The 27,680-nt window shown below is 42.0% G+C and overlaps 1 protein-coding gene across 1 annotated transcript in view; it reads right to left on the bottom strand.

Annotated features, from left to right (window-relative positions):
- Positions 1-532: 532 nt before the first annotated feature.
- FIG4 (FIG4 phosphoinositide 5-phosphatase) overlaps positions 533-27,680 on the bottom strand; it is a 79,866-nt gene continuing 52,718 nt past the window's right edge. Inside the window, exons 20-23 of the mRNA XM_084889872.1 lie at positions 26,920-27,115; positions 25,754-25,836; positions 21,923-22,009; positions 533-1,766 (exon numbers count right to left, since the gene is read on the bottom strand). Of these exons, the coding sequence (XP_084745998.1) occupies positions 1,589-1,766; positions 21,923-22,009; positions 25,754-25,836; positions 26,920-27,115 (544 nt within the window). The 3' untranslated portion in view covers positions 533-1,588. The remainder of the gene's footprint in view (positions 1,767-21,922; positions 22,010-25,753; positions 25,837-26,919; positions 27,116-27,680) is intronic.

Raw genomic sequence — 27,680 nt, 5'->3', positions numbered from 1 at the left:
GAGTTAAATGATAGCTGGCTGTTCTTTATTAGTAAATGGTCCTCCAGCTTCTGAAAATGAAAAGGGGTCTCAAGTGTCTATTGAAGGAAGCTGCTCGTGTGCAGACAGAGGACCCTGACCTATGTTAGGAGCTCATCAGCACACATGCCATTTCCAAATAATCTATTGCCTCTTCCAAAGGGAGCAAATTCAGCCTTAAAAAGGAAGTAAAATAGATAATTTTTCCTTCAATAAAGGATCCATTTAACCATACCAATCATCAGTTAGCTATATTGTTGGTGAGGCAGGAGAGATTGAGAAAACAAATAAAAAATGCCAGGGGGCAAACGAGGAAAGGATAATACGATTTATTTGTTTATTTATTTATTTATTAACTCTTATTTATTTGTTTTGGTTTTTTTATTAAGGTATTATATGTGTTCATACCTTACCAATCCCCATGAATGTATTTGAATAAGCAAAACGTGACTTTAAGAAAAGCATCAGGTTTGGGACCTTGGGCCAGTTTCGCCTTCTCTGGCCACTGGAAGCAGTTTTATTCTGAGCACCAAATTCCTCTTGCCTATTATTTTGGCATTTTTTCATCCTGGTTTTATGATGGTATCAACCAAATGTCTACTCTTAGGGCTTCACTTTTATCTGCAATGCAGGATCTTCCACAGAACTCCGGTATCACAGGTTTGCAGATTCCTTCCAGGTCACTTCGGATGATCAGTTTCCTTCTCGCATTAGATGCGTGGTTTTCTTCTCTATTTTGTTTATAAGGAGGGAGAACTGAGACAAGTTGGGGGGGAAAGCACAGACATAATGAGATCAAACTATCTGTGTTAAACTGCTGGAAAATGCTGGACACTGTCCATGTGATGCTGGACTGAACAGAGAACAGACTGTATGTGGATGTGGTGAGTCACCGACTGGACACCCAATGTCAAATCATGTGACACAATGACACATTACAAAAGTTATGCAGGTAACTGATTTTTAATGTTTAATTTTACATAATTTCATGTCTATAGAAAGTTGGTAGGAATAGTTCAAAGACCTTCTGTTTATTTTTTCCAAGATTTACAATGACTAGTATTTGGCTCATTACAGAGCACTTTGCTGACATCTTTAACCATAAATATTTAAGGGTTTCAAAGTAATACATTTTTTTTTATCAAAACACAAAGTTAACATAAAAACCATCAGAAAAAAAATTTAAAATATGTTAACTACGAAGAAAAATAATCTGACTTCATTTTGCAGGAATTTATTGGTCTCTCTCTCTTTTTTAATGTGGTTACTCCCAGACCCTACTGCAGTGCCTGGCACACCGCAGGTGCTCAATAAATAACTATTAAATTAATTTCTTAATGTGATGATGTGATACTGTATTGATCACATTTCTAAGCAAAGTATTTTTAAAATAAAGCAAAGACAATGACAGCAAAAATAGTCATTTCCTTATAACCTAATATTTATAATTAACCAGTTTCAAAAAAAGGAAAACCCTCTAGATATAAAGGTCTGCCAGGAAATCACACTTTTAAAATGAGACAAAGCAGATGACAACAGAAGCAAACGGACTTGGTTGGCCCCTCTCTCCTCACAGGTAGCGGTTTCGGATGTACTCCCGGTACACGAAGGAGTCTTCTTTCCCGAGGGGCTGCATGATGCCTTGGCTGGCCTGGATGTGGGCCTGGAAGATCTCTGTAGATTTTCTGTCTACTCTTGGCGGCTGAACTTCATAGATATTATCTTGTGAGAAAGCTGAGATGGGTGTTCTACAACAGAGAAGAGAAGAGGGCTACATGAAAGAAAATAAAGGAAGGACCACAGGGAGCAGGGGGTGGGGGAAAGGGGAGAAGGATGTCTCCATGTGTCTTAGAGCTGCTGACCTTGAACATGCGGACTTAGCAGTAACGAGGGGCTATAGTGACCTCTGTCCCTCTGGGCTGGCTTCCTCCTCTGCCTAGAGGACAGAGATGAGCCAGCACCTGCCCAGGGAGCCTTCCCTGAAGCACAGGCTGGGCAGGCACCCTCCTCTGTTCCCACAGCACACCCATGTCTCTGCACCGTCTCCCCCTCACATGACTGGAGAAATTTCAGGTGGGGGGTGTAGGGACTATTTGCTCCTTGGCCACATAGTAGGCACTCAATCATTTTTTGTAGGTGTATATTGATTTTGTATTCTGCAACTTTATTGAATTCTTTTATTAGTTCTAATAGGTATCAATAGTTTTTTAAAGGAAGATGTAGTAGCACTCTGTGAAGTAGAAGAGACTAGTAATTCCTATCTCACAGGCTGATAAGAGGAATAATGAGTTTATGTGTGCCAAGTGCTCAATTAGCACAGTGCCTGGCACACAATAAGGGGTCGGAAAATGTGAGCCATTGTTAATAAGTATAGGTGCATAATTCCTCATCTGCTGTTCTGAAATCCTAAAAGCTTTAAGGACCTAATGTTACTTTGCTGGTAGAACCTGGCCCAGCTGAAACTCATTTGGAGGCACATCTTAACCTGAACGGACCACACTCATCCCACTTCTTCATGGGACTGTTAGGGTGTTTGGTGATCAGACAAGGCCTCGGATCACACTGGGGATATTATAAGGCCTATGTACCCTCTTGGTGTGTGACCATCCCCCAAATTCTGAATTCTGAAACACCTCAGGCCTCAGGCTTTAGGATGAGGGATTGTGGATCCATCACAGGCAGCTTCCATCCTTTCTGAGGGGATCTGAAAAGCACCTAAGAGTCTCTGTTCAAAAACCCTCCTCCATTCCCACCCACCTCGCCTGCTGTAGTGCGTGAAATTGGCAACCGCCCCTCAGGGAAGGTGCTGTCTTCAGAAAAGCCTTGTCACAATGCAGCCTGGAGTCTGACACGCCCTCCACTCAAAGAAGGCTGGGCACCCCCTACTTATTCCATTCTTAACTGGAGGTAGGTCCTCAAGGGATGAGTCAACCGAGTCAGGTGGGATGCGGAGTGAGTGTGTGCAGAGTGTGGGTGGGAGGTTAAGGAGAGGCCACCTTTGGGGGGGGATGTAGACGCTGCGAGGTGCTGGGAGTGCAACTGCAATGCCCTGGACCACTCCGCCCAGGCCGGGCCTCCAGCGGGAGGGCAGCTCCCCCCTCAGGGCACCAAGGTGACACAAGGACCTGTTCTGCTGGGCTGGGGTCCCTGGAACCCAGCAAGCAGAACAGGCCTTTAAATGGTCACACAGTTAAACTCAAACTTGATCTACAGTTTATGAAATACTTCCTTTCTTGAAAGCACTCTTGGTACCGTCACGTGATCTTAAACTGGATCCTCACTTAATTAAACAAAAAGCAAAGGATAAAATGGTTTACTCACAGTTAAAAAAAAAAAAAAAAATCAATGGCTAACGTGGAAGAGTCCTGAGATTCTGAACCTCAGTCTGTATACCAGCCTGGCACTCCTGCTCTCCTTCAAAATAACAAAAGTCACCGTTATTGTCATTTCTGTGGCTGATGAATAATCAGGTGAATAATCAGGATGAGTAATATATGAACTCTCCTCCGTTTTCCTCACAAAAACACAGCCTCTCTGCTGTTATTTACATAATTCAAAGTGAGATGCTAGAATCCTTCAACGATTGGTTATATCCAGAGTCAAATCATTGGAACCTGACCTTTAAGAAGGAGGCTCCACTAGCCTTTGGAGAGATTGTCATCAGAGCGCCAGCCACAGCAACGCCTCCTGAACCGCACCCTCTCCACCTGCCTGGCTCCTCCCTCTCATATGTTATTTAGATTTTCGCACCCATCCTGGAAGCAGGAAGCACTGGGATTACAGTCTCCACTTCGCAGACGGGACATTTAAAGTTAATTTTACATGGGATGAATGGTTTCTGCCCTGTCTTTGAAGCCCGGCCTTCCCCAGGAACCCTCTGTGCATCAACGAAGACCTCTCTGGGTGAAATCACACCAGACGTCCAATGAATGGAGCAAGACACGGTCTGCGAATGAAACCTTCATGCAGCCGAGAAGGGAAAGTGCCAGGTCACCAAACACCTCCGCTGAAGACACAAGCAGGCAGGCTATGGGAGGTAACAGCCTAGGGCCCAGGGACCCTTTGGCCACCTACGGCCAGCACAGCCACAGCCCAGCCCCTTCCACCTAGTGCCTGGGCTCTCCGTAAACCAACCAGGAGTCCTCACCCTCGTTCCCAGTAAACTGCTTCCCTGCGGGCGTGGAGTCAAACCATTACAAACACCCTGACTACGAAATGCTGAGCATGGGCCTTAAATGGCACCAGAGCGAGTGCGGGTGGTGTGTGTGTGTGGGTGGGCGGGGATTGTTTAAGGGCTCCAACACTACCTCAACACAGTTTCAAAGCAGTGTAGGAAGTCAGCAAATATATCAACTGCCCCCCCCCCCATTCTTTTTATTCTTCTAAATTCAAAGGCTATGTTAAATAACAAAACTGTAATGTTAAAATGTTTATTAATGGATTTGGGCCAGAAAGAAGCTTAAGGCATATCTATAATGAGAATGAGTTCCTCAGTCTTTTTTTTTTTTTTTTTTCCAGAGAGAGGATAGGAGAGGGAGAGAGACAGAAACATCCCAGAGAGAGAAACATAGATCAGCTGCCTCCTACATGCCCCCTACTGGGGATCGAGCCCGCAACCAGGGCATGTGCCCTGACCAGGAATGAAATGGGTGACCTTCTGATGCATGGGTTGACACTTAACCACTGAACCACACCAGCCAGGTGTGTTCCTCAGTCTTAAGGCAGCGGTTTTCCAAGTGTGGCCCCCAGACCAGCAGCATCACCTAGATTCTTGTTAGAAATGCAGGTTCTCAGGCTCCCTCCAGACCCACTGAGTTGGAAACCCTGAGGGTGGGGACAGCAAAGGTGCAGCAAGTCCCCCAGGTGATGTTGACACTTGGTACAGTTTAAGAATCTTTGGGTCTAAGGAGACCAAAATGATCTAAAAAGCCACAAAAGAAATCTTTTTGTGGACAATGAGCAAAACTCAAGGGCTTTCTTTTTTAATGATGTACCATCACTAACGCCACTGAGAAAGCATCATTTAACATTTGTAAACATAACAACTGTAACAACTGTAAAGAGAAGCTGCAATATTAGATTCCCCACGCATTTGCTAATGATTTCCTTGTTGGCTTACACATATCCAAGGTGGGGAAGAAATGCAAAATATCCAACACCCTCACACAGGGCCTGCCGGTTGGCATTTTGTCTCTGAAGGCACTGGGCAGAGATGGAAGTAAATGCACTAGCATTCCCAATACTACATGGAATTGTCTTTTTATTAGCTTACATGGAAAAGAAAAAAACCAACAGCATTTAAACACTAAATGATGTGAAAATGTGCAGGCTCATTTCTTTGTACCTACAACACCGAGGTCCATCTTTGAGGAGAGCTCTTCATTTCCCCTCAGGGAATGTGACCGTCTTGTTTAGAATAATGTAGGTGCCAGCTCACCTGTGGGCTGCTTCCCCCACCCTGCTGGGTGCACTCATCAGCGAGGCTGGAAGGCACTTAGCCTTAACTGCAGCCCGCATTCGCAGAAGGCCAGCACTTCAGGCAGAAATCCATTAGGCACACCACATGTTTCTAAAGAAAATCTTATTGGTGCCCTTTCATGCTCTTTCTTAAATGTGGTATTTCTCACTTGGTTAAAGTCTGACCGTGTCTGATAACAACCATATCTCACACTCGGATGCAGAACTAATAGTGGAATCCCTTTTAAAGTTCAATTCCTGTTGAAGTAACATTTCTTTTTCCTGACTTATACCCAGTAAACACATATTGGTTTCATGAGAAAATATTTAATTGGTCAGATTGAAATGTCTTCTGAATTTAGCAATGTCATGATGATTTGCAGTTGGTAACAGAAGAACTAGATAATATTTGTATAGTTTCAATAATTTTATATATGGTCGGTGATACTTTTCCAATATGTTAAAATCCTGTGCTTTTCCTATCATTAGCATTTTGGCATACATCAAATCCCATGTGGCATTTCCAGAAAGTTGAGCGATGGTTCTATAAATACAATATATTTCCCTTCTAGTGGTCCCTTCTGTTGCTACCACAGACTCCAAGGTTTCTACCAACATGGCTGTTTTCACCTCACCAAATCATTCTTTGTTGGTCATGACCGAGTCACAGAATCAAAAGAATATCATAGCTGAAGACCTTACAAAAGACCTCAGCCAACTCCTTTATTTGCAGATGACGGTCATCATTAGGTCATTTCATATGCTAAATGTCCAGTCGTCCAGTCATCCATTCAGCCAATCAAAGCATAATATGCTAATGATATGCTAAGGCTACTCAACCACTTACTATGAGATGCATTGACCACCAGGGGTCAGATACTGGTAGGTTAGCTTGCTGCTGGGGCCCAGCTGGTGGGGACTGAGTGAGGAGCGAGCCTAAGCTGTCTGAAGGGACAATCTACCACAGCACATATGTGAATGGCAATGGCAACACTATAATGTTTAATGTCTTGGCCACAGTTGTTTATATTTTTATTGGTCCAGGTACAACAGAATGGCAGTGATTTTATATTCTCTTTGAGAATGAAAATGTTATTTGTGTTTCTAAAATTAGTTTTGGTTTTAGGGAAATAAAGCAGAATGACTTTTGGACTTGAAACAGGTAAAATGTTGTCAATTTAGAGTGCAATTTATAAACTGCATGGTTTCCCTCTGTCTGCAGAACATATTATCTTTCTAGTCATAAAATGAAATGCAGTTTTCCTCTGTTCTGTGTGTTGGTGACAAAGACTAGGGAAGTGGCCAACAGTATCCGGCAGCCATTGGCCACAGGGACCGGTTATCCTACACATCTTGGGTCTTTTCTGCCAATAAGGACAGGTTGCACATCACAGGCATAACAGCTGTTTTCAAAGGACAAAGAATGAGGAGGGCATCCCAACAGAGGACAGCTCCAGGTAGGAAGTTAAAGGCTGAGAGGTCAGAGGGCTCCATGTGTGAGGGTAGCCTGAAGAGGTATGTTGGAGCCTGAGCAAGAAGAGGCAGGTGTGGGTATCCATATGGGGAAGTGGTCTGCAGCCCAAGGGGACGAAGCAGGCATTCATGAGGGTGGGTGTCTTGCAATGGACTCAGAGCCTGAATGGAGGGCATCCACATTTGGGAAAGAGTGGGTGCAGTGGTGATGGGAGACTGGGTATGTATGAAGGAATGAATCAAATCAAATAAATATATATGGGTAACAGGAGCTCAATCTCTCCCTGGAGAAGAAAGCACTAATATGGAAAGGGAAAAAGATAGAAAAATGCTGGATACTGCCGAAACTGGTTTGGCTCAGTGGTAGAGCCAAATCAGTCTGCGGACTGAAAGGTCTCAGGTTCGATTCCGGTCAGGGGCATGTACGTTGGTTGCGGGCACATCCCCGGTAGGGGGTGTACAAGAGGCAGCTGGTCGGTGTTTCTCGCTCATCGATGTTTCTAGCTCTCTATCTCTCTCCTTTCCTCTCTGTAAAAAATCAATAAAAATATATTTTTTAAAAAAAAAGAAAAGAAAAATGCTGGATACCTATAATTAGAGGTGTCAATATGAACTTACGAATTTGAATATCCTCGTATATAATAACACAGTAATATGCAAATCAACCGAACAGCAGAACTATAGGTTGCTATGATACACATTGACCACCAGGGGACAGATGCTCAATGCAGGAGCTGCCCCCTGGTGGTCAGTGAGGTCCAACGGGGAAGTCCCACTCAGCCACAAACGGGGCTGTTGGCTGGTGAGCACAACGGCGGTTGTGGGAGCCTCTCCTGCCTCCATGGCAGCGCTAAGGATGTCTACTATGAGTCTGGGACTGCGAGAGGATGCAGGCTGGGCTGAGAGACACCCCCTCACACACACAAATCTCATGCACCAGGCCTCTAGCATTATAATATATATATATACACACACACACACATTTACATATACAGATATTCATATATGCATATATGCATATACTTACATATATATGTATATGTATATATATATGTATATATATGTGTGTGTGTGTGTGTGTGTGTGTGTACATGTAAATGTGTGTATGTTCTATGAATGGTCCTGGGAGCAGCAACACCCCAATGCAATAGCACACCGAATGCCCAGATCTTGGCTTTATTACCATTTTCCACTAAAAGGAACCAGAGATCCTTAGAAAAATGACTGATTTCAGAGTCAGAGCAAGTAAAGGACATGATGAAGTTAGAACAGCTTGTGCTGGAAATCAAAGATGTGCTCAAAAAATGATGAGGACACGTCCTGAGAACACAGGAGCCAAGTTTAAGGCATCCTGTGAAATTTGGGGCAATTTGAACATCAAAATAAATAATGATAGCAACAAATTATCCCCTATTGAATAACACAGGAGGCCAAGATCTCACAATAAGAAATATAAATAAATAAATAAATAAATAAATAAATAAATAAATTGAAGATTGATGAAGGGATTCTTACATAGTTTCAAATTAACTACCATAAAATATTCACAAATTGAAAGAAAAATAAAAGAGAAATTGTACAGTGGAAAAGCCCAGGAGATATCATTTTAATCAAGGGACTGGAATAAAGACCATAGGATGAATTGAAATTGTGTGTCACCTGATAGGATGCAATGAAAAGAGCCCATGATGCCCAACTGGTGTGGATCAGTGGTTGAGCATCAACCCATGAACCAGGAGGTCACAATTCAATTTCTGATCAGGGCACATGCCAGGTTGTAGGCTCAATCCCCAGTGTGGGGCATGCAGGAGGCAGCCAATCAATGATTCTGTCTCATCATTGACATTTCTATCTCTCTCTCTTCCTCTCTGAAATAAATAAAAATACATGCATTAATAAAATAAAAGTATAAAAAAGAGGCCACACTCACTTCTGTGTTCTTCCTGCCTGTATTCATTATGTACAGTAAGCCAACAAACACTTATGTCACAGTTTCTGGGGGTCAGGAATCTGAGAGTGGCTTAGTTGGGTGGTTCTGGTTCAAGGTCTCACATGGTCAAAGTTAAGCTATCTGCCAGGGCAACAGTCAACTCAAGGTTTACCTGGGGCTGAAAAATCCACTTTTAAGCTCACTCAGCATAGTCAGCAAGGCCTCAATTTCTCACTGGCTATTGTCTAGACACCTCAGGCCTGGTACACAACATTTGTGCACTGGGTGGGGGGAGGGGGAGGTAGCGCTGCTGTGGAGGTGCGAGAGGCTCCCACCACCTTCGCTGTGGGTGCGCACTGACCACCAGGGGGCAGCTCCTACATTGATCTTCTGTCCCCTGGTGGTCAGTGGGCATCATATTGACCAGCTGTTCTGCTGTCAGGCCAAAACTGGCTTTCCAACATCCTAGATTGTGAGAGGGTGCAGGCCAGGCCAAGTGACCCCACTGGTGCACAATGGGGGCCAGGGAAGAACGCAGGAGGTTGGCCAGCCAGGGAGGGGCTTTGGAGGGCTCCTGGGTCTGTCCAGCCCATCTTGCTCAGTCCCAATTGGCCAGATCCCAGCAGCAAGCCAACTTACTGGTTGGAGCATCTGCCCCCTGTTGGTCAGTGCATATCATAGCAAGCGGTTGAGTGGCCTTAACATATCATTAGCATATTATGCTTTGATTGGTTGAACAGCTGACTGGACACCTGGACACTTAGCATATTAGGCTTTTTAATATAGGATTTTGAAAATCATACTTATTAAAATTGCCACCAATCACATCAGAAAAACTTTCAAGTGGTGTTCATGATGAAGTTTTATAAAATTTTTATTTTGGTTTATCATTTTTGACAAAAACTCAATCGGTTTTCTTACAATAAAGGCTTATTTTGTTAATTTTTAAAGAAATTGTCTGCCAAATACCTAAGTATGAAGAGCCACAGCTTGTCTGTCACCATTACTTCAATTGGTGTTCCACGATAAAAGCAGCGAGTCCAGCTCACAACTTCGACAATCTTACAAGTCTTTTCCTTGAGACAACCATCAATGAGAGCATTTTATGTATGTTTCCTGTTTTGTCACAATGAATACTAAAAAGACATGCAATCGAGAGTTGATACTTAATTTTTGCTGCTTCATCAAAGACTTAAGTGTAAGTGGCTAACCTGTCTCCCTCCGCCCCTCCCCTCCTCTCCCCTCCCCACCCCTCCCCCCCTCTTCTTTTCTCTCTCTCTCTCTCTCTCTCTCTCTCTCAAGTGTGTAGCTGTGAAGATAATGATTGCCCACTGAAAGGGTCTCAAAGCCCCCAGGAGTTTGCAGACCATACTTTCAAACTCACTACTTGATGCTTATCTTTCCCCTTTTTCTTCCTTTGGTGACAATCTGCTAGCTGTCACTGTTTGTTACTATCCATGCCCCTGTGGGAGGCTCCCCCGGTGTTAGCTGCACCCCAAAGCAGTATGGGTTGGGGAAATCCCAGCTGCCTGGCTCAGGGATCGCATGTTATGGGACTTAGTGTTTAAGACTCAAAGAAATGAATTTGAGTCCTAGCTTTATCATTTAAAGGTTTTATAACTCTGATGGAGCTGCTGACCTATTCCAGGCTTTATTTTCCTAGAAAAATCAGAGGACTAAATCCAAAGATCTTAAGGCATTTCCCAGTTCTCCGTGTTCATGGTCCTGACAGGGGCTAATGCATGCTAATAGGATATTCTGAGAACAGAACAATATCCAACCCCGCTCTACACAAGTATGTTTGTTATCTCTAAAGCCATTATAGGCAGGCTTTGGGAAGAAAGATGTATACGAAAAATCCAGATGATACCAATTGATGTACTTATTATGAGACTGTTGAGAAACACCCAAGATTCCAGATGTAAAAAATAAAATAAAAAATTAAAAGCTAAAAGGAAATAATAAATTTAAACTAGTAAACAATACATTCAATTTAATTATATCATCAACAAGATCTATAAACACACCAATAATTGATTTTGTTTCAGCAGGAGAAAATTGAGAAGAGTATTATCTACTGTGTTAAAACTGTTCAAGACAAGTAAACACAAAATATTTGAGCCAATAATAATAATAATGAGTTGAAAACATGAGTATGGGATAAAGTTACTAGTCCAAGAAACTTCAAATATAATTCTTTTTAGAGTTCCCCAAAAGATACCTAAAATACCATTTTAGCTCTCTGCTAAATAACTTTTTCTATCTGTTAAATATTTACTGATGCTTCTGAGATTATCAGAATGTTTTTCCTAGCTCTATTCTATTATTAAAATTGAATGTATCCAAACACACTAACTGTGTTAGTCCACCTACTCTCCTGTTTTCTAACCACATGATAAAGAAACTACCAATTTAGCTATTCATCTTTTGAAACAAACATAAAAGAGTTTTATTTTCGAAAAGTATTCCTTTGATGTACAATGCTTAAAAAGCACTATCTGACATTATGTAATGAATTTATTTTGACATTATGTAATGAATTCTAATAATTATAAGTAACAAAATAAAAAAGGTTAAAAATATCAGGATAGTCTCAATCCCTCTTTTTTTCTAGATCAGAAAAAGATACATTTTATTCAGGTATTTTTGGGCTTAATTGTGTTTTGGTGACATCACGCACACAGAATAGACACGATGACCCTTCACTAATGGATGTAAACCACCTTACAGAATGTTTTGCAAGCTAATGAGAAGTGGGCTTGAGAGGAAGATTTTTAAAAATGTAAAAATGTTCATTCTTTGCAACTGAGGTCAAACTGCCATAATTTTTTTTATTATAAGATTTCAAGAGTAAATTACATATAAAAATAAAGCAAAATTATTAGAGCTTCTTGTATTTGGAAACAACAGGCAAGTGAAAATCAGGAAATCAGAGTTTTAATTCTAGGTATGTTGTTCAAGGGACTCCAAGAGCCAGTTACATTACTGGGAAAACTAGACAATCACATGTAAAAGAATGAAAACAGACCCTAAACTTACACCACACACAAAAATTAAACTAAAATAGACTAAAGACTTAAATGTAAGATGTGAAATCATAAACTTAAAGAAGACATAAGGGAAAAGCTCCTGGAAACTGGTCTTGGCAATGAATTTATGGATATAATACCAAAGCACAAGCAATAAAAGCAAAAATAAACAAATGAGACAACATCAAATTAAAAGGCTTCCATGCAGCAAAAGAAATGACCAACAAAATGAAAAGGCAACCAAGAGAACACACAAAAAACTCAACAGCAAAACAACAAATAATCCAATTTAAAATTGAAAAGAACTTGAATAGAAATTTTTCCAAATAAGACATATAAATGGTTAATAGGAACATGAAAAGGTGCTCAACATCACTAATCATCAGGGAAACGCAAATCAAAACAACCATGAGATATCATCTAACAATTATCCGAATAAGCTATTAGAAAGAGAGAGAGAGAGAGAGAGAGAGAGAGAGAGAGAACAAGTACTGATCAGGATATAGAGAAAAGAAAACCCTGTACACTGTTGGTGGGAATGTAAACGGGTACAGCCACTATGGAAAACAGTATAAAGGTTCCTCAAGAAACTAAAAATAGGAGCTCCAGTGGCGCAATCGGTTAGCGCGCGGTACTTATAAGAAACTAAAAATAGAATTATCATATGATTCAGCAATCCCAATTCTGGGAACTTAACCAAAAAAAACCAAAAAAACACACTAACTTGAAAAGATATATGTACCCCATGTTCGTTGTAGCATTATTTATAGTAGCCAAGATATGGAAGCAACCTAAGTGTCTATAGATGAATAAATGGATAAAGAAGATGTGATTTTTTTATTACTCAGCCACAAAAAAGAAGAAAACCTTGCCATTTACAACAACCTGGATGGACCTTGAGAGCATTGTGCTAAATGAAATAAGTCAGACAGAGAAAGACAAATACTGTATGATCTCACTATTATGTGGAAATAAAACAACACAAAAACCCAAACTAACAGAAACAGAGAACAGGCTGTTGACTGCCAGAGGCAGGGGTAGGAGACAGGGAAAATGGGTGAGGGTGAGGTGGTCAAAGGGTACAAACTTCCAGTTATCCGGTATAATAAAGAGCTAATATGCTAATTAGACCAAACAACAGAAGGACCATCCAAATGACATTGTGGATGACCATCTGGACAACCTTCTGGACGAAGCTGGGACTGTGAGGGCCAGCCAGGGCTATGAGGACCAGCCGAGGCAGCCAGGGCTGCAAGGGCCAAGCCCCTTGCATGAATTTCATACATTGGGCCTCTATAGTAGTAAAATAAATAAGTTCTGAGGATGTAACATCCAGCATGGTGACTAGTTAATCATAGAAATTTGCTAAGTGAGTAGATTTTAAAAGTTCTCAAACCCGCTCCCCCCCCCCCCCCGCCCACACACACACACAATGTGAGGGGATGGAGATACTGATTAATCTTCTTATGGTAATCATTTGGCAGTATATAATACTAGAGACCGGGTGCATGGAAATTCATGCACTCGGAGGCAGGGAGGGCCCTCAGCCCGGCCTGCACCCTCCCACAGTCGGACATCCTTAGCGCTGCGGATGAAGCAGGAGAGGCTCCCGCCACTGCTGCTGCACTCACAGCTGTCAGCCAGCTTGTGGCTAAGCGGAGCTCCCCCTGTGGGAGCACATTGACCACTAGGGAGCAGCACCTGCGTTGAGTGTCTGCCCCCTGAAGGTCAGTACGTGTCATAGAGACTGGTCATTCCTCCGTTACGGTCATTTTGCATATTACCCTTTTATTATATAGGATATCAAATCATTGCATTGTACACCTTAAATTTACATGTTATGTCAATTATATCTAAAAAAAAAAAAAAAGCAGGAAAAAATTATGTATAACTTTAAAAATCATGATCATATTTTAGCCTATCCTACTAATATAATGTATAATCCTATGTAATAAAAGCCTAACAATAAGTGTCTGACCATTCATTCAATCTTTGGACCAGTTGCTATGATGGGCACTGACCACCAGGGGCAGACGCTCTGACCGGTAGGTTAGCTTGCTACTGGGGTCCGGCTGATCAGGACTGGGCGAGATAGGCTGGACATGCCCTGGAGCCCTTCCGAAATCCCTCCCCAGTTCCAATCATGCACCAGTGGGGTCCCTCAGCCTGGCCTGTACCCTCTCACAATCTGGGACCACTCAGGGGATGTCTGCAGGCCAAGGCGAGAGACCCCACTGGTGCATGAATCCATGCACAGGGCCTCTAGTTAACTAATAAGGACAGCAATAATTGGTCAATTAAAAAATCCTGAGATACCTGCCAAGAACTCTGAGTTGTTACATTTACAACTGAAAATAAACTACAGTGAGAAAAAAAAACTTATAAACATTTATCATTTGCCTTGCCATTTGCTTCAGTCTGTTAACCCTGGCATTTCTCTTTTTCTCCTTCATACTTAATTTTGCACAACATTCCTCCAAAGAGGTAAAATATTGAATTTTAAATATTACTCATTTGTAATTTATTTAATGCTTACTGTGTACCTGGTATTGTGCTATGGCCTAGGGAAACAAAGCCTTGGTCTTCTTCTATTTATTTTATAAATTTTTTAAAATATATTTTATTGATTTTACACAGAGAGGAATTGAGAGGGACAGAGAGTTAGAAACGTCGATGAGAGAAACATCGACCAGCCGCCTCTTGCACACCCCCCGCAGGGGATGTGCCCGCAACCAAGGTACATGCCCTTGACCAGAATCGAACCCGGGACCTTTCAGTCCGCAGGCCGACGCTCTATCCACTGAGCCAAACCGGTCCCGGCTCTATTTGTTTTAAATTTAAAATACCACAGAGTGGGTTCTAATCAAGAATTTTCCATTTCTATAAAATTGGGAGGGATGAAAGATGTTTATATAATATGAGCAGCCTTTTAATTTGAATACAATGCAATTAATTTCCACAGTAGTATTTCTCAATTTTTTTTTCATAAGACCCTATGGAAAGTAAATAGCAATATTACAATATTAAACATGAAAAATTATACAACATTAAAAGACTATTAGTGAATTTTATTTACTTACTTAAAGTATATTTTTATTGATTTCAGAGAGGAAGAGAGAGGGAAAGAGAGATAGAAACATCAATGATGAGAAAGAATCCTTGATTCGGCTGCCTCCTTATGCCCCCTATTGGGGATCGAGCCCACAACCCAGGCATGTGCCTTTGACTGGAATCGAACCTGGGACCCTTCAGTCCACAGGTCAATGCTCTATCCACTGAGCCAAACAGGCTAGGGCAAAAGACGACTGGTGAATTTTAAACACAATTAGGACTTACTGGGATTTGTATTTTATTTCCAAAATCATGTTTACAAGCCCCAAGGGGTTTTGAGTCACACATAAATGGGAAAGCTACATTTAAATATAAGATTGAAATGTCTTTTTCTTTATTTCCACCAAAATCTATCTTAACTGTAAGACTTCTCAAAGAAAACAAGGGCAAAGAAAATATACCTGGACACACAACTTCATTGTGCCAATGCTTGTCAGGAAGCCATGGTGACATAGCACAGCCTCTATAATCATTCTATCTGCCCCAAATCTTCCCACTCACCTTCCATACATAAATGGATGATGGTTTGGTAAAGTAACAAAATATCAAAAGGTTAAACAGTTACAAAATGTGTTTCTCGTATACAGAGCTAAGAAAACCAGCAAGTAATACCCCTCACATGCTGTATCAGCTATCCAGATCTGTTCCCACAGGCTTAGCCGGCTTGCTCATACAAAAAATAAGAGTGTTCCATGTGCTAAAAATACCCTTAAAACCATAATAAATTCTTCTTATCAGTAATTACAGGATTGTTTTCCTCTTTAAACTGACCATGAATCTCCAGGAAATTTCAAAGCACCTATAATAATCTATTTAACCTCGACCCCCTTTAGAGAAAGTTAAGAAATTCCACTTTCTTGCTTTTTAAATCAAGAGCAGAATAAAACTAAATTATTGAATCTGCTTAATCTAAAACCTCTTTAACTCCAGAAAGTCATGCTGGATGTCCTATAATCGTCACACACACACAAAACAAAAAAACAAAAAATACACAAAAAAACACATGAGCCTCCAAATTTGGTTTGTCATGTATTTCCAGTCCTGGTGACCCATCATCATATCTAGTTAAGCAAGCTAAAAAACTCCTGCCTCTCACATATTCTTCACACACAATCTATCACCAAGTTCCACCAAGCCCTACAGGGTCTACATTTACAAAATACGTAGCCCCTTTCTTTACTTTAACTGTCAACAGTACTTCAATCACTTTGCCCCGTTTCCTACAGATATGTTGTTTACCTCCCTGCCTCCAATCGGTTCTCCATGCTATTTCCAGAGTGACCTTTCTAAAATGCAAATATAAGCCTCTCACTCCCCTGATTAAAACAGGCTTTTAATAAAATAATGGTCACTCTCTCTCGCTTAGCACCTCCTCCTGAGCCTGTTCTACCTGCCTACGTCTCTCGCCTCCTCCTTGATTACCTCTGGTGTCAGAAACACAGGCTTAGGTATGGGTCTCCAAGTGGTGCCTTCCTGGCCTTCTTCAACCAGATAACTTCATCTTCCCCTTAGGATTCACCCCTGCCCAGGAGTCTCTGTCTGATTTGCATTCTTCCCGCAGTCCCAAGGCCTGCTCTGCTCACACCTTCCCATCTCCCCACCACCTGGAATAATGCCAATGGAAGCCCAACAATGGATACCCTCAGAGGCAGGAGCTTCATCTCATCCAACCATGTCTTGGAGCACTTAGCCTGGCACAGAGTGAGGAGCACGCAATAGCTATCTGTCACTTAATGCTTTTAGTGTCTTACCAGTAAGGCAAGTACATCTTACCTTACAGAGATCTATGTTCCTGAAACAACAACAACGAAGGCCCATGTTCGAGGAAGGAGGAACCTAAGACCTTCTGTGAGCCTGTGACAGCTTCCATAAAGGGTATGCTTTGTAGTCTCCAAAATAAAACAGGTTGTACATGAAGTTAAAAAAATATATATGAAAGTCATTTTAGATCCTTTCAATTAATAACACAAGTACCTACAATTAAATATACATTTACTATTACGTATAGGCTAGAAGCCTTTCAGGATAGCACTCCCTAAAAGTTTCAACAAATTCACAGATTCACTAAATTTACCTTGTATAACATAGTGTGCAGATGCTATCGTAGACCATATTCAAACAAAGCAGCATTCACTTTACAGAATAGCTTTTTTCATTTTGACTTTAAGCTATAGCTTCCTGCTACCTACACTCTGGGCATGCTCATCCCAGCTCTCAGTTCATTCTAAGTAATGAGTGTATTTTCTAAGGCCTACATTTATTTCACCCACCGCAGATATCCCATAGAGACCTTGCTCGTTTCTCTGCCCTCTTGCTGACCTATCTTCTCCTTTTCTAATTATTTTCCATAGGAATCACTCACACGTACTTTCATTCAATCAACAAGCATGCATTAAGTGCCTAGATGCCAGGAACAGACCCTAAGTTTTAAAATTCGTGTGGGTCCAGAAAAGATGCATTCATATAAATCCAACCTGTGACAGTCACCCAAAGTAAGAATTCCACTTCCCATGACAAATCGGCATGCACCTAGTTATTTGCGTGTATTGACGAAGCTACATTTATGCACAGAAACAAAATTTCATGAAATAAGGCTTAACCGTACTGCATGCCACATACTGGAACTTTCGACTAGATTCAGTCCATTTTACCTCACTGCACTGTGTGGAGGCCTTCTAAGTTAACTTCATGACCCACTAATGAATTAAGAATTACAGCCTGAAAAGCAATGTCCCAGAATATATTGTAGGAAGGAAACTTGTGTTTTGGAGAGATTACTATATTTCAAAAAACAAACAAACAAAAAAACACTTCCTAGAGGGAATGGAGAGAGGATGGTGAGGAGAAGGAAGGAAAGAGAAATAAAAGTAAAAGAAATGAATGAGGGGAGCAGGAATGAGACAGAACAAGCTAATTCAGAAATAGAGAAGATAACATGGAAAAGCCAGAGCGGGTTAAGAAGAAAGAGAAGGAAAGTAAAGGCCAGAATGAAAAGAGAGACGATGACTGTTGAGGTAATTTCCGAGGTGAGGGCAGGGGTCACCGCCTACTTGGGCTGAGGACTGCCACCTATCAGCTCCCGCCTGTGGGGGGAATTAGCAGATTAATTATTGATCATGGCCTCCCAACTGCTCTAGTCCTTAAACCTTTAAAGACTGTACTCCCTGGTGTCTGGGAAAGACAAGATAACAAGATGTACCCATTAGGGTAGAAATGATTCCGCCTGCAGCACAGAGACCAGAGCGTTGTCTGCAGAGGGATTAGGTGAAATCAATGGGGGGATGGGGGAGCCCCACAGTGACTTGGATTTGGGGGGCACATTGTTGAAAACGCTTTCATGACAAGTAAGCAAAGTGGAGCTCATCAGGACCCCGGCGTCACACTCACCTCAGCCATGTGTGCTAACTGCCTGGAGTTAACACAGTCACTGCCTCAGACACCCTTCCCAGCCAGAGCCCGTCCCCAGGGCATTCACGCTGTAAGGTGTATTTAGGCAATAAATTCAATGTTCAGTCCTAAAACACACTTGTTTACCTTAGATTACATTTCACCTCAGCCTGCATTGGAAAAATCCTGAGTTAGACAGCACTTATCCAAACTCTACTTGTCACATTTTGAACCATTTCTTGGAGATAATTTCTAAATGAGTGAGACATATTCCTGGAAAAGGTGAGCCACCAGAATAGCAGGCACTAATAATATACGTGCTCATGTTCTTTTTAACCTACACTGATTGGCATGTGTTGCTTGGTCCTAAACTCCCCGCGAACTGGTAGGCGTGTAGAATGAGCACAGGCTGGTCCCGCCTGACCTGCACAGCAAGCCCTTCCACTCGGGCCTTCCCACTCTGCACTTGCTCGTAGGTGCAAGTGGAGCAGAACAGAGAAAAGGAAAAAAAGCTAGATCAACCAAAGGACTTGTATGCATGCATATAAGCCTAACCAATGGACACAGACACCAGGAGGGTGGGGAGCAATGGGAGGATAAGGACACATGTGTAACACCTTAATCAATAAAGAAAAATAAATAAATAAAAAGGGCGGGGGGAGTTGAAAACTTGGTGTGCTTTTTTTTTTTTTTTTCTTTTATCAGAAGACAGCAGGGCAGTGGTTCTCAACCTTTCTAATGCCTCGACCCTTTAATATAGTTCCTCATGTTGTGGTGACCCCCAACCATAAAATTATTTTCAATGCTATTTCATAACTGTAATTTTGCTACGGTTAATGAATCGTAATGTAAATATCTGTGTTTTCCGATGGTCTTAGGAGACCCCTGCTATGGAGCCTAAAGCCATCGGAAAACACAGATATACTTTACGAAGCTGGGCTCTCGGCTGGCAAGTGCAGCGGTGGCAGTGCTAAGGATGTCCGACTGACATCCCCTGAGGGCTCCCAGACTATGAGAGGGTGCAGGCCAGAAAGAGGGACCCCTCGAGTGCACGAATCTCATGCACCGGGCATCTAGTAGGTATATAAACTTAAAATAAACTTATTACCATTTTAAAATCTAGTAGAACTTAACACATAACAAGATGAGAGTTCCGATTATCTCATAAATCTTCATTCTCTGGGTTTTGTCATAGCTTTAGAAATCTAAGAATTACTAGTTGACATTTTAAGATCTAAGTTACAGTTTCAGTTTAAAGTGTACACCCATGCACACACACAGCAACAACACTCTTGAGCAGTTACCATGACAACATAATGCCGAGCCTACCGGGCTCTGTGTTATCCTGTTGCTGATACTGTGCAAAAACACATTCGTGTTAGATTCTTTAGCAAGTAACTGGGAAAATTAAGAAAACCTACATCTACTAGTACATAGTTTCCACATGTGTTAGAACTCAGAAAACAAGTACAAAATGTTTTAAAAGAATTTAAAATTAATAACTGGAAGCTCACTTACAGATCAAATTAGCTCCTATGTTAAAGAGAACAGGGGAAAGGACTTTTCTTTTATTTTGTATGCTATATCCATTTCATCCTCTCCTCCTAAATTGTGCTGTATTATTTTAATGGAATAATCAATTTGTATAACACAATTTGGTTAACAGAGTCTCTTATTTTACTAACACATTTAAATACTTTCCTTCTTTGGCCACATATGTTTCAATTCATATGGGAGCCCACACTTCCACATGCTAGTTAGAAGTAAGAAAGAAAAACTGTCTCTAAGTTAACTGGAGTCTGTATGTTTAAAAAAGGGGAAAAAATTAGTGTCAAACCTCAGAGGGAAGGAAGGGGAGGGAAGGGGATAAGAGATCAACCAAAGGACTGGTGTGCATGCATATGAGCATAACCAATGGACACAGGATGAGGGCATGTGCTGGCGGATGGGAGTGGCCGGGCAGAGGTCAATGGAGGAAAGAGGAGACAAATTAAAAATAAATAAATAATAGTAACAGGGAGAGAAAAAAGGGATGAGCAGCCGTTTTGAAGGTCGTGGTAAAACACCGCCATGGTTCTCCTTCCCCCGCCAGCTCTGCCTCCCTTACAGGTCTCTGTCTCGGCTAGTAGATCCCTCAAGACTCAGCTGTAGTTCTTTTCTCACTCTACTCTCGTTCTGAGGTGGTCTCATCCTTAGCCAGTAGCTTCAATGGTCGCCCAGGTGCCTTTACATCCCCAGAAGGCTCTCTCCGAGTTCCAGGTCAGCTGGGTCAACTGCTTCCCACACAGTCCACTTCGATGTTACTTTAAAGACAGACTGGATCCTTCTGTTGTGCTTCTTACCTTGGTAAATGGCAGCTTTGAATGATCCTAACACAGGTATACTCAATACCTATTTGCTAAATGAATAAATAAATGAATGAAACCTGTTACACAAACCAAACCTCCTAAGGGGCATCCTTGATCCGGCCCTCCTCCTCCATGACCAGTCAGTATCCACGTCCTGTCCATTTCACCTCCTAAACATCCCCGAACCCCTCGCATCTCCAAACTCCTCCCAGCCGCTGCTCTCTCAGGCAGCAGCCTCTGCCTGGATGACGATAACAGCCACCCCACTCTCAATCAGAAACACACGGATGTAGGACACAGTGAAGTCAGGCAGTTCCTATCTGGGACATAATTTAGTGAGCTGACGAAGTTGGTCAAGAAAGGGGAAGATTGTCTTTACTAAATGTTAACTATATGCCAGGCACTGATCTGAACACCTCGCACATACTAATCCCAGTACGGACCCATTCTCAGGAAGACCTCAACTGAGCATGTGACATCAGAGAGCCTCTCCGGCCACAACCTTTGCTTTGTCCGGTGCCAACAGGCAGGGAATGATGAGGCGATGGTCAGTACTTACTGAGAACTTTGTCCAGACAGTGTGCTAAGTGCTTGGTATGCTTTCATTAAGCCCACCTACAAAGCAGGTGTGATTATTACCGGTACCCCACTTTGCAGATGAGGAAACTGGCCTACACATGACGTGTTGTCTGCTCAAGGTAAAAGAAAACACAACAACGAAACAACAAGTGGTAGATCTGTGATGCTGTGATTCAGGATATGAAACTAGTTCTGTTTAAGAATTTACTAAACACCTGTTAAACTTACAGGTGTAAGTTATCAGAACTGGCGAGGACCTACAGTTAGAAGAGAAGGGCACCCCTGTCTAGCATCGAACGTGAAGAGCCTGCTTTATGGGTCAGAGCTGCTTTGTCATCTCACCTCTCCCCAGCGGAGAGCAGAGTTCATGGAGAGATGCCTCCTTCAACTCCGATCTCACCTCCAAGGGGTGCACTTTAAGTCGAGGCTGCCATCTTTTCTCCGCCCCCACAGCTACCCAGTTTTCTGCGAGATGTTTATGCTTATACTAACATGGTGACAAGATAATGTTCTTCTTACAAACTCTTAGAAGAAAAGCACTGTGAATGGTATGAATATGAGTATTTTTAAAGGTCTAATCTGGTACTCACAATTTTATAACTCCATCTGGGCACCTGGAACAGAGCTGCTGGCTGCTCTTGTCCTGCTGATGTTGACTCTGACCCAGCTGCACAAATCTACAAATTACAATGGATAAGCAGTGAGCTGGAGAAGAAATGATTGGCAATGCATTCAGTAAATCATGGGATGAGCTTTCAAATGACAACAGTGTGCTTATTTCAGACTCATAAATGGTTGCCTGATTTTAGAATGGGTCTGTGAGAAGGAAGAGAAATTATGCTTAAAATATATCAGAACCATAGATGTAAGAATGATAAGAAATGTGTACTACATTGCATTTCTATTTATTTAAACATGATTTTTTTTTAAATGGAACCAATTGTTTCTGAAGCTAAACAGCTGATCTCTCAGGGCCTCTCATACCTGCGGTGACTGTGGCAGGAAACATGGGGAAACGAGGGGGGTGGGGGAGAAAAATGACAAGGACACAGCAGGATCAGGCTGGGGATCCATCTCCTGCAGCAGAGACGCTGCTGAGAGCTCAGGATCTGGACCGTTTCCTCAGGACCACAGGAATCACCAAGTATACCCCAGTTACTGCGAAGAGTACTTTTAACACAGCTGGAGAGGACTGAGGAGACCAGCAACTGACCGCCATTGTATACCACCCCTCCTGAGGGAAGACTGGGGCAGCACTCAGCCAGTCTTAAAGCTGAGAGCCACAGGGAATCGCCGGGGTCTCAGCCGGACGGGTGAGAAGACACCTCTATGGCAGCGGGCCGCCAGCTATTTCTCAAAAGCAGACTTGTCTGGCCGAAACCGGTTTGACTCAATGGATAGAGCATCGGCCTGCGGACTGAAAGGTCCCAGGTTCGGTTCCGGTCAAGTGCATTACTTTGGTTGCGGGCACATCCCCAGTAGGGGGTGTGCAAGAGGCAGCTAATCGATGATTCTCTCTCATCGATGTTTCCAACTCTCTATCCCTCTCTCTTCCTCTCTGTAAAAAATCAATAAAATATATTAAAAAAATAAAATTAAATTAAAAAAAAGCATACCTGTCTGAAGTGTGGCCTGCGGTTTTGCCTCATGTGGTTACACGGCAGGTTACAGGGAGGAGGTTACAGGGCAGGATTACCGGGCTGATTCCCTTTCACTTTTCTACTATTTGAAATGTTTTCTTTTGATGACTAAGGATACTGTTATAATTTATTTTTTTAAGTAGCTTTTTAAAAGGTCAAGCAAAGTGCTGTAGAAACTAGCAATTATTAAATCATTAAATCATGGGCTACTGAAAAACTTTTAAATAGCTTACTTTTATCCAACTTTATAATTTTACCAAGTGAACATCTTGGATGCGTTTTTTAAAAAAAGAATGCCACATAGCTTTTAATATTTGTACAGAACTTTAAACTTAGCAAATTATGTGCATGATCATGGTCAGAATTTTAAAAAAAAAATATTTGGCAAGGGTCTGAGGCTTTGAGGAAGTCAGTAAACTTCTGAATCTGGTTGAAATAGCAAACCAAAGATATCAGAAAAGATGCAAAGAATAGGGCTCGGTCATCAGAACAAAACTATAAAACGGAGAGATCTTCAGGAGTCTGAAGATGGTTGAGGGTCAACATGAGAAGAAGAGGCAGGAGAGCAGGAAGCAGGAAGGCAGGCCGCAGAAGCCAGTTCTGGCTGCATCGCTGCCCTCCCCACAATGTCCTGTGGTAGCCCAGGTGGAGGCTCTGATAGGCAAGCCAGGTGACCGCACCATCTTTACATGCACAGACTGGTGAGTCAAGCCGACTGGGGGCAGAACAGCAGTGAATCAAGCCCACGGGGTGCAGAACACCTCACAATACAGGGCAGAATCCATGGGCTCTTGCCCTGCCCGGAAGCGCTGCTCCCTGGGTCAGAGGAGGTAGGAAAAGCCCCAGGACCCCACATCATAAGTAAAGGCAGCTGATATGATCACGAGAATGAAGAGAACAGCACAGACTAAGATCACAGACACACAGAAGCAAAGGCCAGGTCTTCTGGAGAAGCCACTGAACGGCTCTTCCTGTGCCCTCGGCCTCTAGAGGGATAGTAACATCTTTTCAGTCTGCTACAGAGCTGTCTAAAGAACAAGTAAAACACTGGGAAGTGCTATACCCCTCAAAGGAGGAGGTGTTGAACTTCAGAATACCAAGCGCAGACTCTTATTCCAGAACATGGGCTCCTTCCCTCCTGCAGTTACCCTTCCTGCAGGCCTGCCCTGGCACCTTCTGAGACTGTTTCCCAGGGGTGTTGTGGCTGAACAAGGCTGGATCTCACTCCCCGGCAGGGAGAACTACAAGTGGGCCTCCGGGGAATCTGAGCTACAAAGGCTGCAGGAGAAAGTCATGCCTAGAAGCAAGAGACACTTTTTGCTTAATTCACATGAGCCAACATTTCAGTCCTTGACATGTACACTCACACTCTCTGCACTAGGCAAAGCCATAGTCATCACTAACCCCAGACAATGCATCCTTCCAGCCGTGCTCCAGACAAAGGCCCACTTCAACCGGGAAACAGTTCAGCTGACAACATGAGAAATAAGCAACTGCATGTCTGTGTCGGGGTGAGGAGGGTGTGGCTGAGTCCTGAATGACTCAACTTGCCTCTGGTAAGACAGCGTTGCAGTCACACCAGTGACTTTGCAGTCAAGAAATGCTGTGCATTTTTGTATTTTACATGTTATACAGCAGGTCTTACTAGCTTGAAGGAACAAGCTGACAATATCTGGTATGATGGATTCTATAAATGCAACACCCTCCTTAAAAAAGAATGCAAGGTCAGTGCTCATACATATTACAGAATTTACATATGTCCAACTTATATGAGATATCTTAGCTCTATATTTAATGAAAGCCACTGTGCTTGTGTTTTGATTGGAAATTCCTTTAGTGTCAGATGTTTAGAAGCTAATATCATTTGCCACTGAAATTCAGATCCATAGAAATATGTTATACTTTCACAGAACTTTGTTTTAAGAGGCACTGTGCATGCAGAGTTCATTTCTAGATTGACAGAACTATACTTAATTCTCTATTATCCTTCACTTTTTAAGGGCTGTACTCTAATGAGATATATGTTCTTCTTACTGTTAAAATCTAATTACATATGCTTTAGAATTTTCTCAGACAGACCTATAGATCCTGTACATGTGAATTTTGACATGATAACTACTAATAAAATTCCACTGAAACAGTGAAAAAAACAAGTCTTCTCAATGCCATGTATTAGGCTGAGGAGTGTTTACATTGGACCCATCAGCTTCCTAAGGATTTCCAGGTGAAGGATTCTTTTGAGAATCTCATAACTACGAATCTTCTCAGAAAAACACACTTATGTGCAAAATTATGTACGTAATTTCACGGAATGCCTTTTGGGGGATCCTCTCCCTTCAGCCAGACCTGCCCACCAAAGGGTTATAACATCCCGAATTGGCAACCTTATATCCTTGCTTCCTTTTCCTCCTCAGACGCCCTCCCCACCAGCAGTCCAGAGCTAAAGTGACTGCGAGGTCCTCAATCGGCAATATCCCAGGTTTATTTAGTACCTAACCTTGAGGATTTTTTTCTGTAGAACTGTGTTTGTACTTCAGTTTACAGCTTATAGGTGGGCAGTGAAAATACATGTACTCATCATAAATTTTTATCTCAGGCAGTAGGCTCCTATCTCAAATATAAATCAGTGTTTCTGAATCTGACCTACTAAATGCTATTACTATTTTCCAGATGGAATTCATTTCCTTCTGTACTATATTAATTTTTTAAAGTTATACTAGATATGTTATTGTAGTAATACATTTGCATTTTTTTCTCAATCTCTACATGGAAGTAGTTTACCTTGAATAAATGGAGAGATCTTCCTCTGAGATACCATCAAAGAGGCTAATTCCATATACCTCTTTCATGGGCTGGACCACATTCTGCGGTTAAAAAAAAAGGACCAGGAAAAATTTTAGACATCTAGAATATAAATTATTTCCAAAGATTAAAAAAACCCTGTGAATTTTCCTACTAAAGAAATCACAATGTTTCTTTAATCTATTCATTAAAATCTCAGTTAATTTTTTTAATCTGTTTTTATTTACAATAAAAAAAAAAGTTTGTTTTAGGGTTCAAAAAAAAACCTGCTCAGTAATTATTAGTGGCATTTTTATAATACAGGAGTTAGCAAAAATTTCTGCAAATGGCCAGATAGTAAATATTTTTATGGTTTTGGGGTCATACCATTTCTACAGCTACCCCTCACTCACCTCTGCTGTTACAGATAACATAGAAGCAAGTAGGCATGGTTCAATGCAGTAAAATTTATTTACAAAAACAGACAGTGGGATGAACTTGACCAATTGTTTGTAGTTTGCCAACTCCAATAAAACTTTATTTACAAAAACAGACAGTGGGCTGGACTTGCCCAGTCATTTTTAGTTTGCCAACTACTAGGATAACAGATTCAGTCCTGGTATTATCACACTTGGTTATATTGACCTCTAATGACTTCTGGCTATGTCTAGAAATCAAATTTTCTCCAAAACTAGATTTAGTTTTTTGTTGTTGCTTACTTTTATTTTGCCTTACTATATTGGTGATACCAAATTGAGCAGGATGAACTGTCTACTGGGGCTACGCAGAGAGGGGAGGCCCAGGCCCAAACCCTGCATTCCAACAGTGTGCTGAGCAAGGGAGTGAATGACCGCGAGTGGCTGGGCTGCCCAAAGAGGCACAGGATTCTCTTAAAAACTCTGAGGTCATAAGCATTTCACTGTTACCTCTGGGAGCAAAAGCACTGATTTTATTGCAAAATGAAGCCACTTTCATTTTGTCTGTCTATGCTGGATGTCTTTATCTCCGCAGTGCCTCCAACGCCACTCATGACACATGGTCTCATTTCAATGGTGTGAGTGAGATAATGTGACATTTCCCCGCTCTCAGCCTTTTTACTGAGGGTGGAACTTAGAGATCATTCCCCAGTGCCCCACGCTGGACCACACGCGCTCCTCTCCCCGCACCTCGGCCGCTTTGGCACTGTCCCCCGTGTCGGTCATCTTTACTGGCGTGGAGCGCTGAGACACGGAGCCCTCCTCCTCCCGGTCGGTCCCAGAGTCGTCATCAGAGCTGCTGGACACAGCCTCCTCGCTGGGGGGAGGCGGGGCGCTGGCCGCTGTCTTCCGCTGTAATACAGCTTCTTCTCTATTGCTTTTGTTTCTTTGAAATGATAAAGAAGAAGGTGAGCATCTTTAAACAGAACCCTCAACATTCACTGTGCATCACTCTGTCCCAAACCTTGGTCCTGGGGAAGCATAAGAAAATGACTAAGAAACTAGTTTCTGAGTTCAAGTTGTGGTGAAGGGAAAACTTTAATGTTTTACCATGTGCAAGTACAGGCCCTCTATGAATTTCAATCCTGTTATAAATTCGGGGGGGGGAGGGGGGGCGGGGAAGAGACACAGTTCGTGTGTGCAAACCTGTGCAGAAAAGTCTCTTGGTCACTTGGTTATTGTGCCTTCCTTCAGTTACTGAAATCAATATATTTGAAGTTTATGGTACAAAAATAGGCTATATGTTTTGAGATATTAGAAATATTACCTATAATTTATAAAAGCTTCAAGAAAAGGTCAAAAGCCAAATCCATGTATATTTCCTTCCCTCCTATGATTTTTCTCAATCACAATATCAGCTAACTATTTGAGAATATGAATAACTGATGAGCATAAATGAAATTTTAACGTTTATTGTGTTATTAGTAAATACTTATATTTGCTAAACATCC

Source organism: Pipistrellus hanaki (genome assembly GCF_964339955.1).
Source record: "Pipistrellus hanaki genome assembly, chromosome: 7".
Taxonomy (NCBI): domain Eukaryota; kingdom Metazoa; phylum Chordata; class Mammalia; order Chiroptera; family Vespertilionidae; genus Pipistrellus; species Pipistrellus hanaki.
This window is presented reverse-complemented; position numbering and strand designations above follow the sequence as displayed.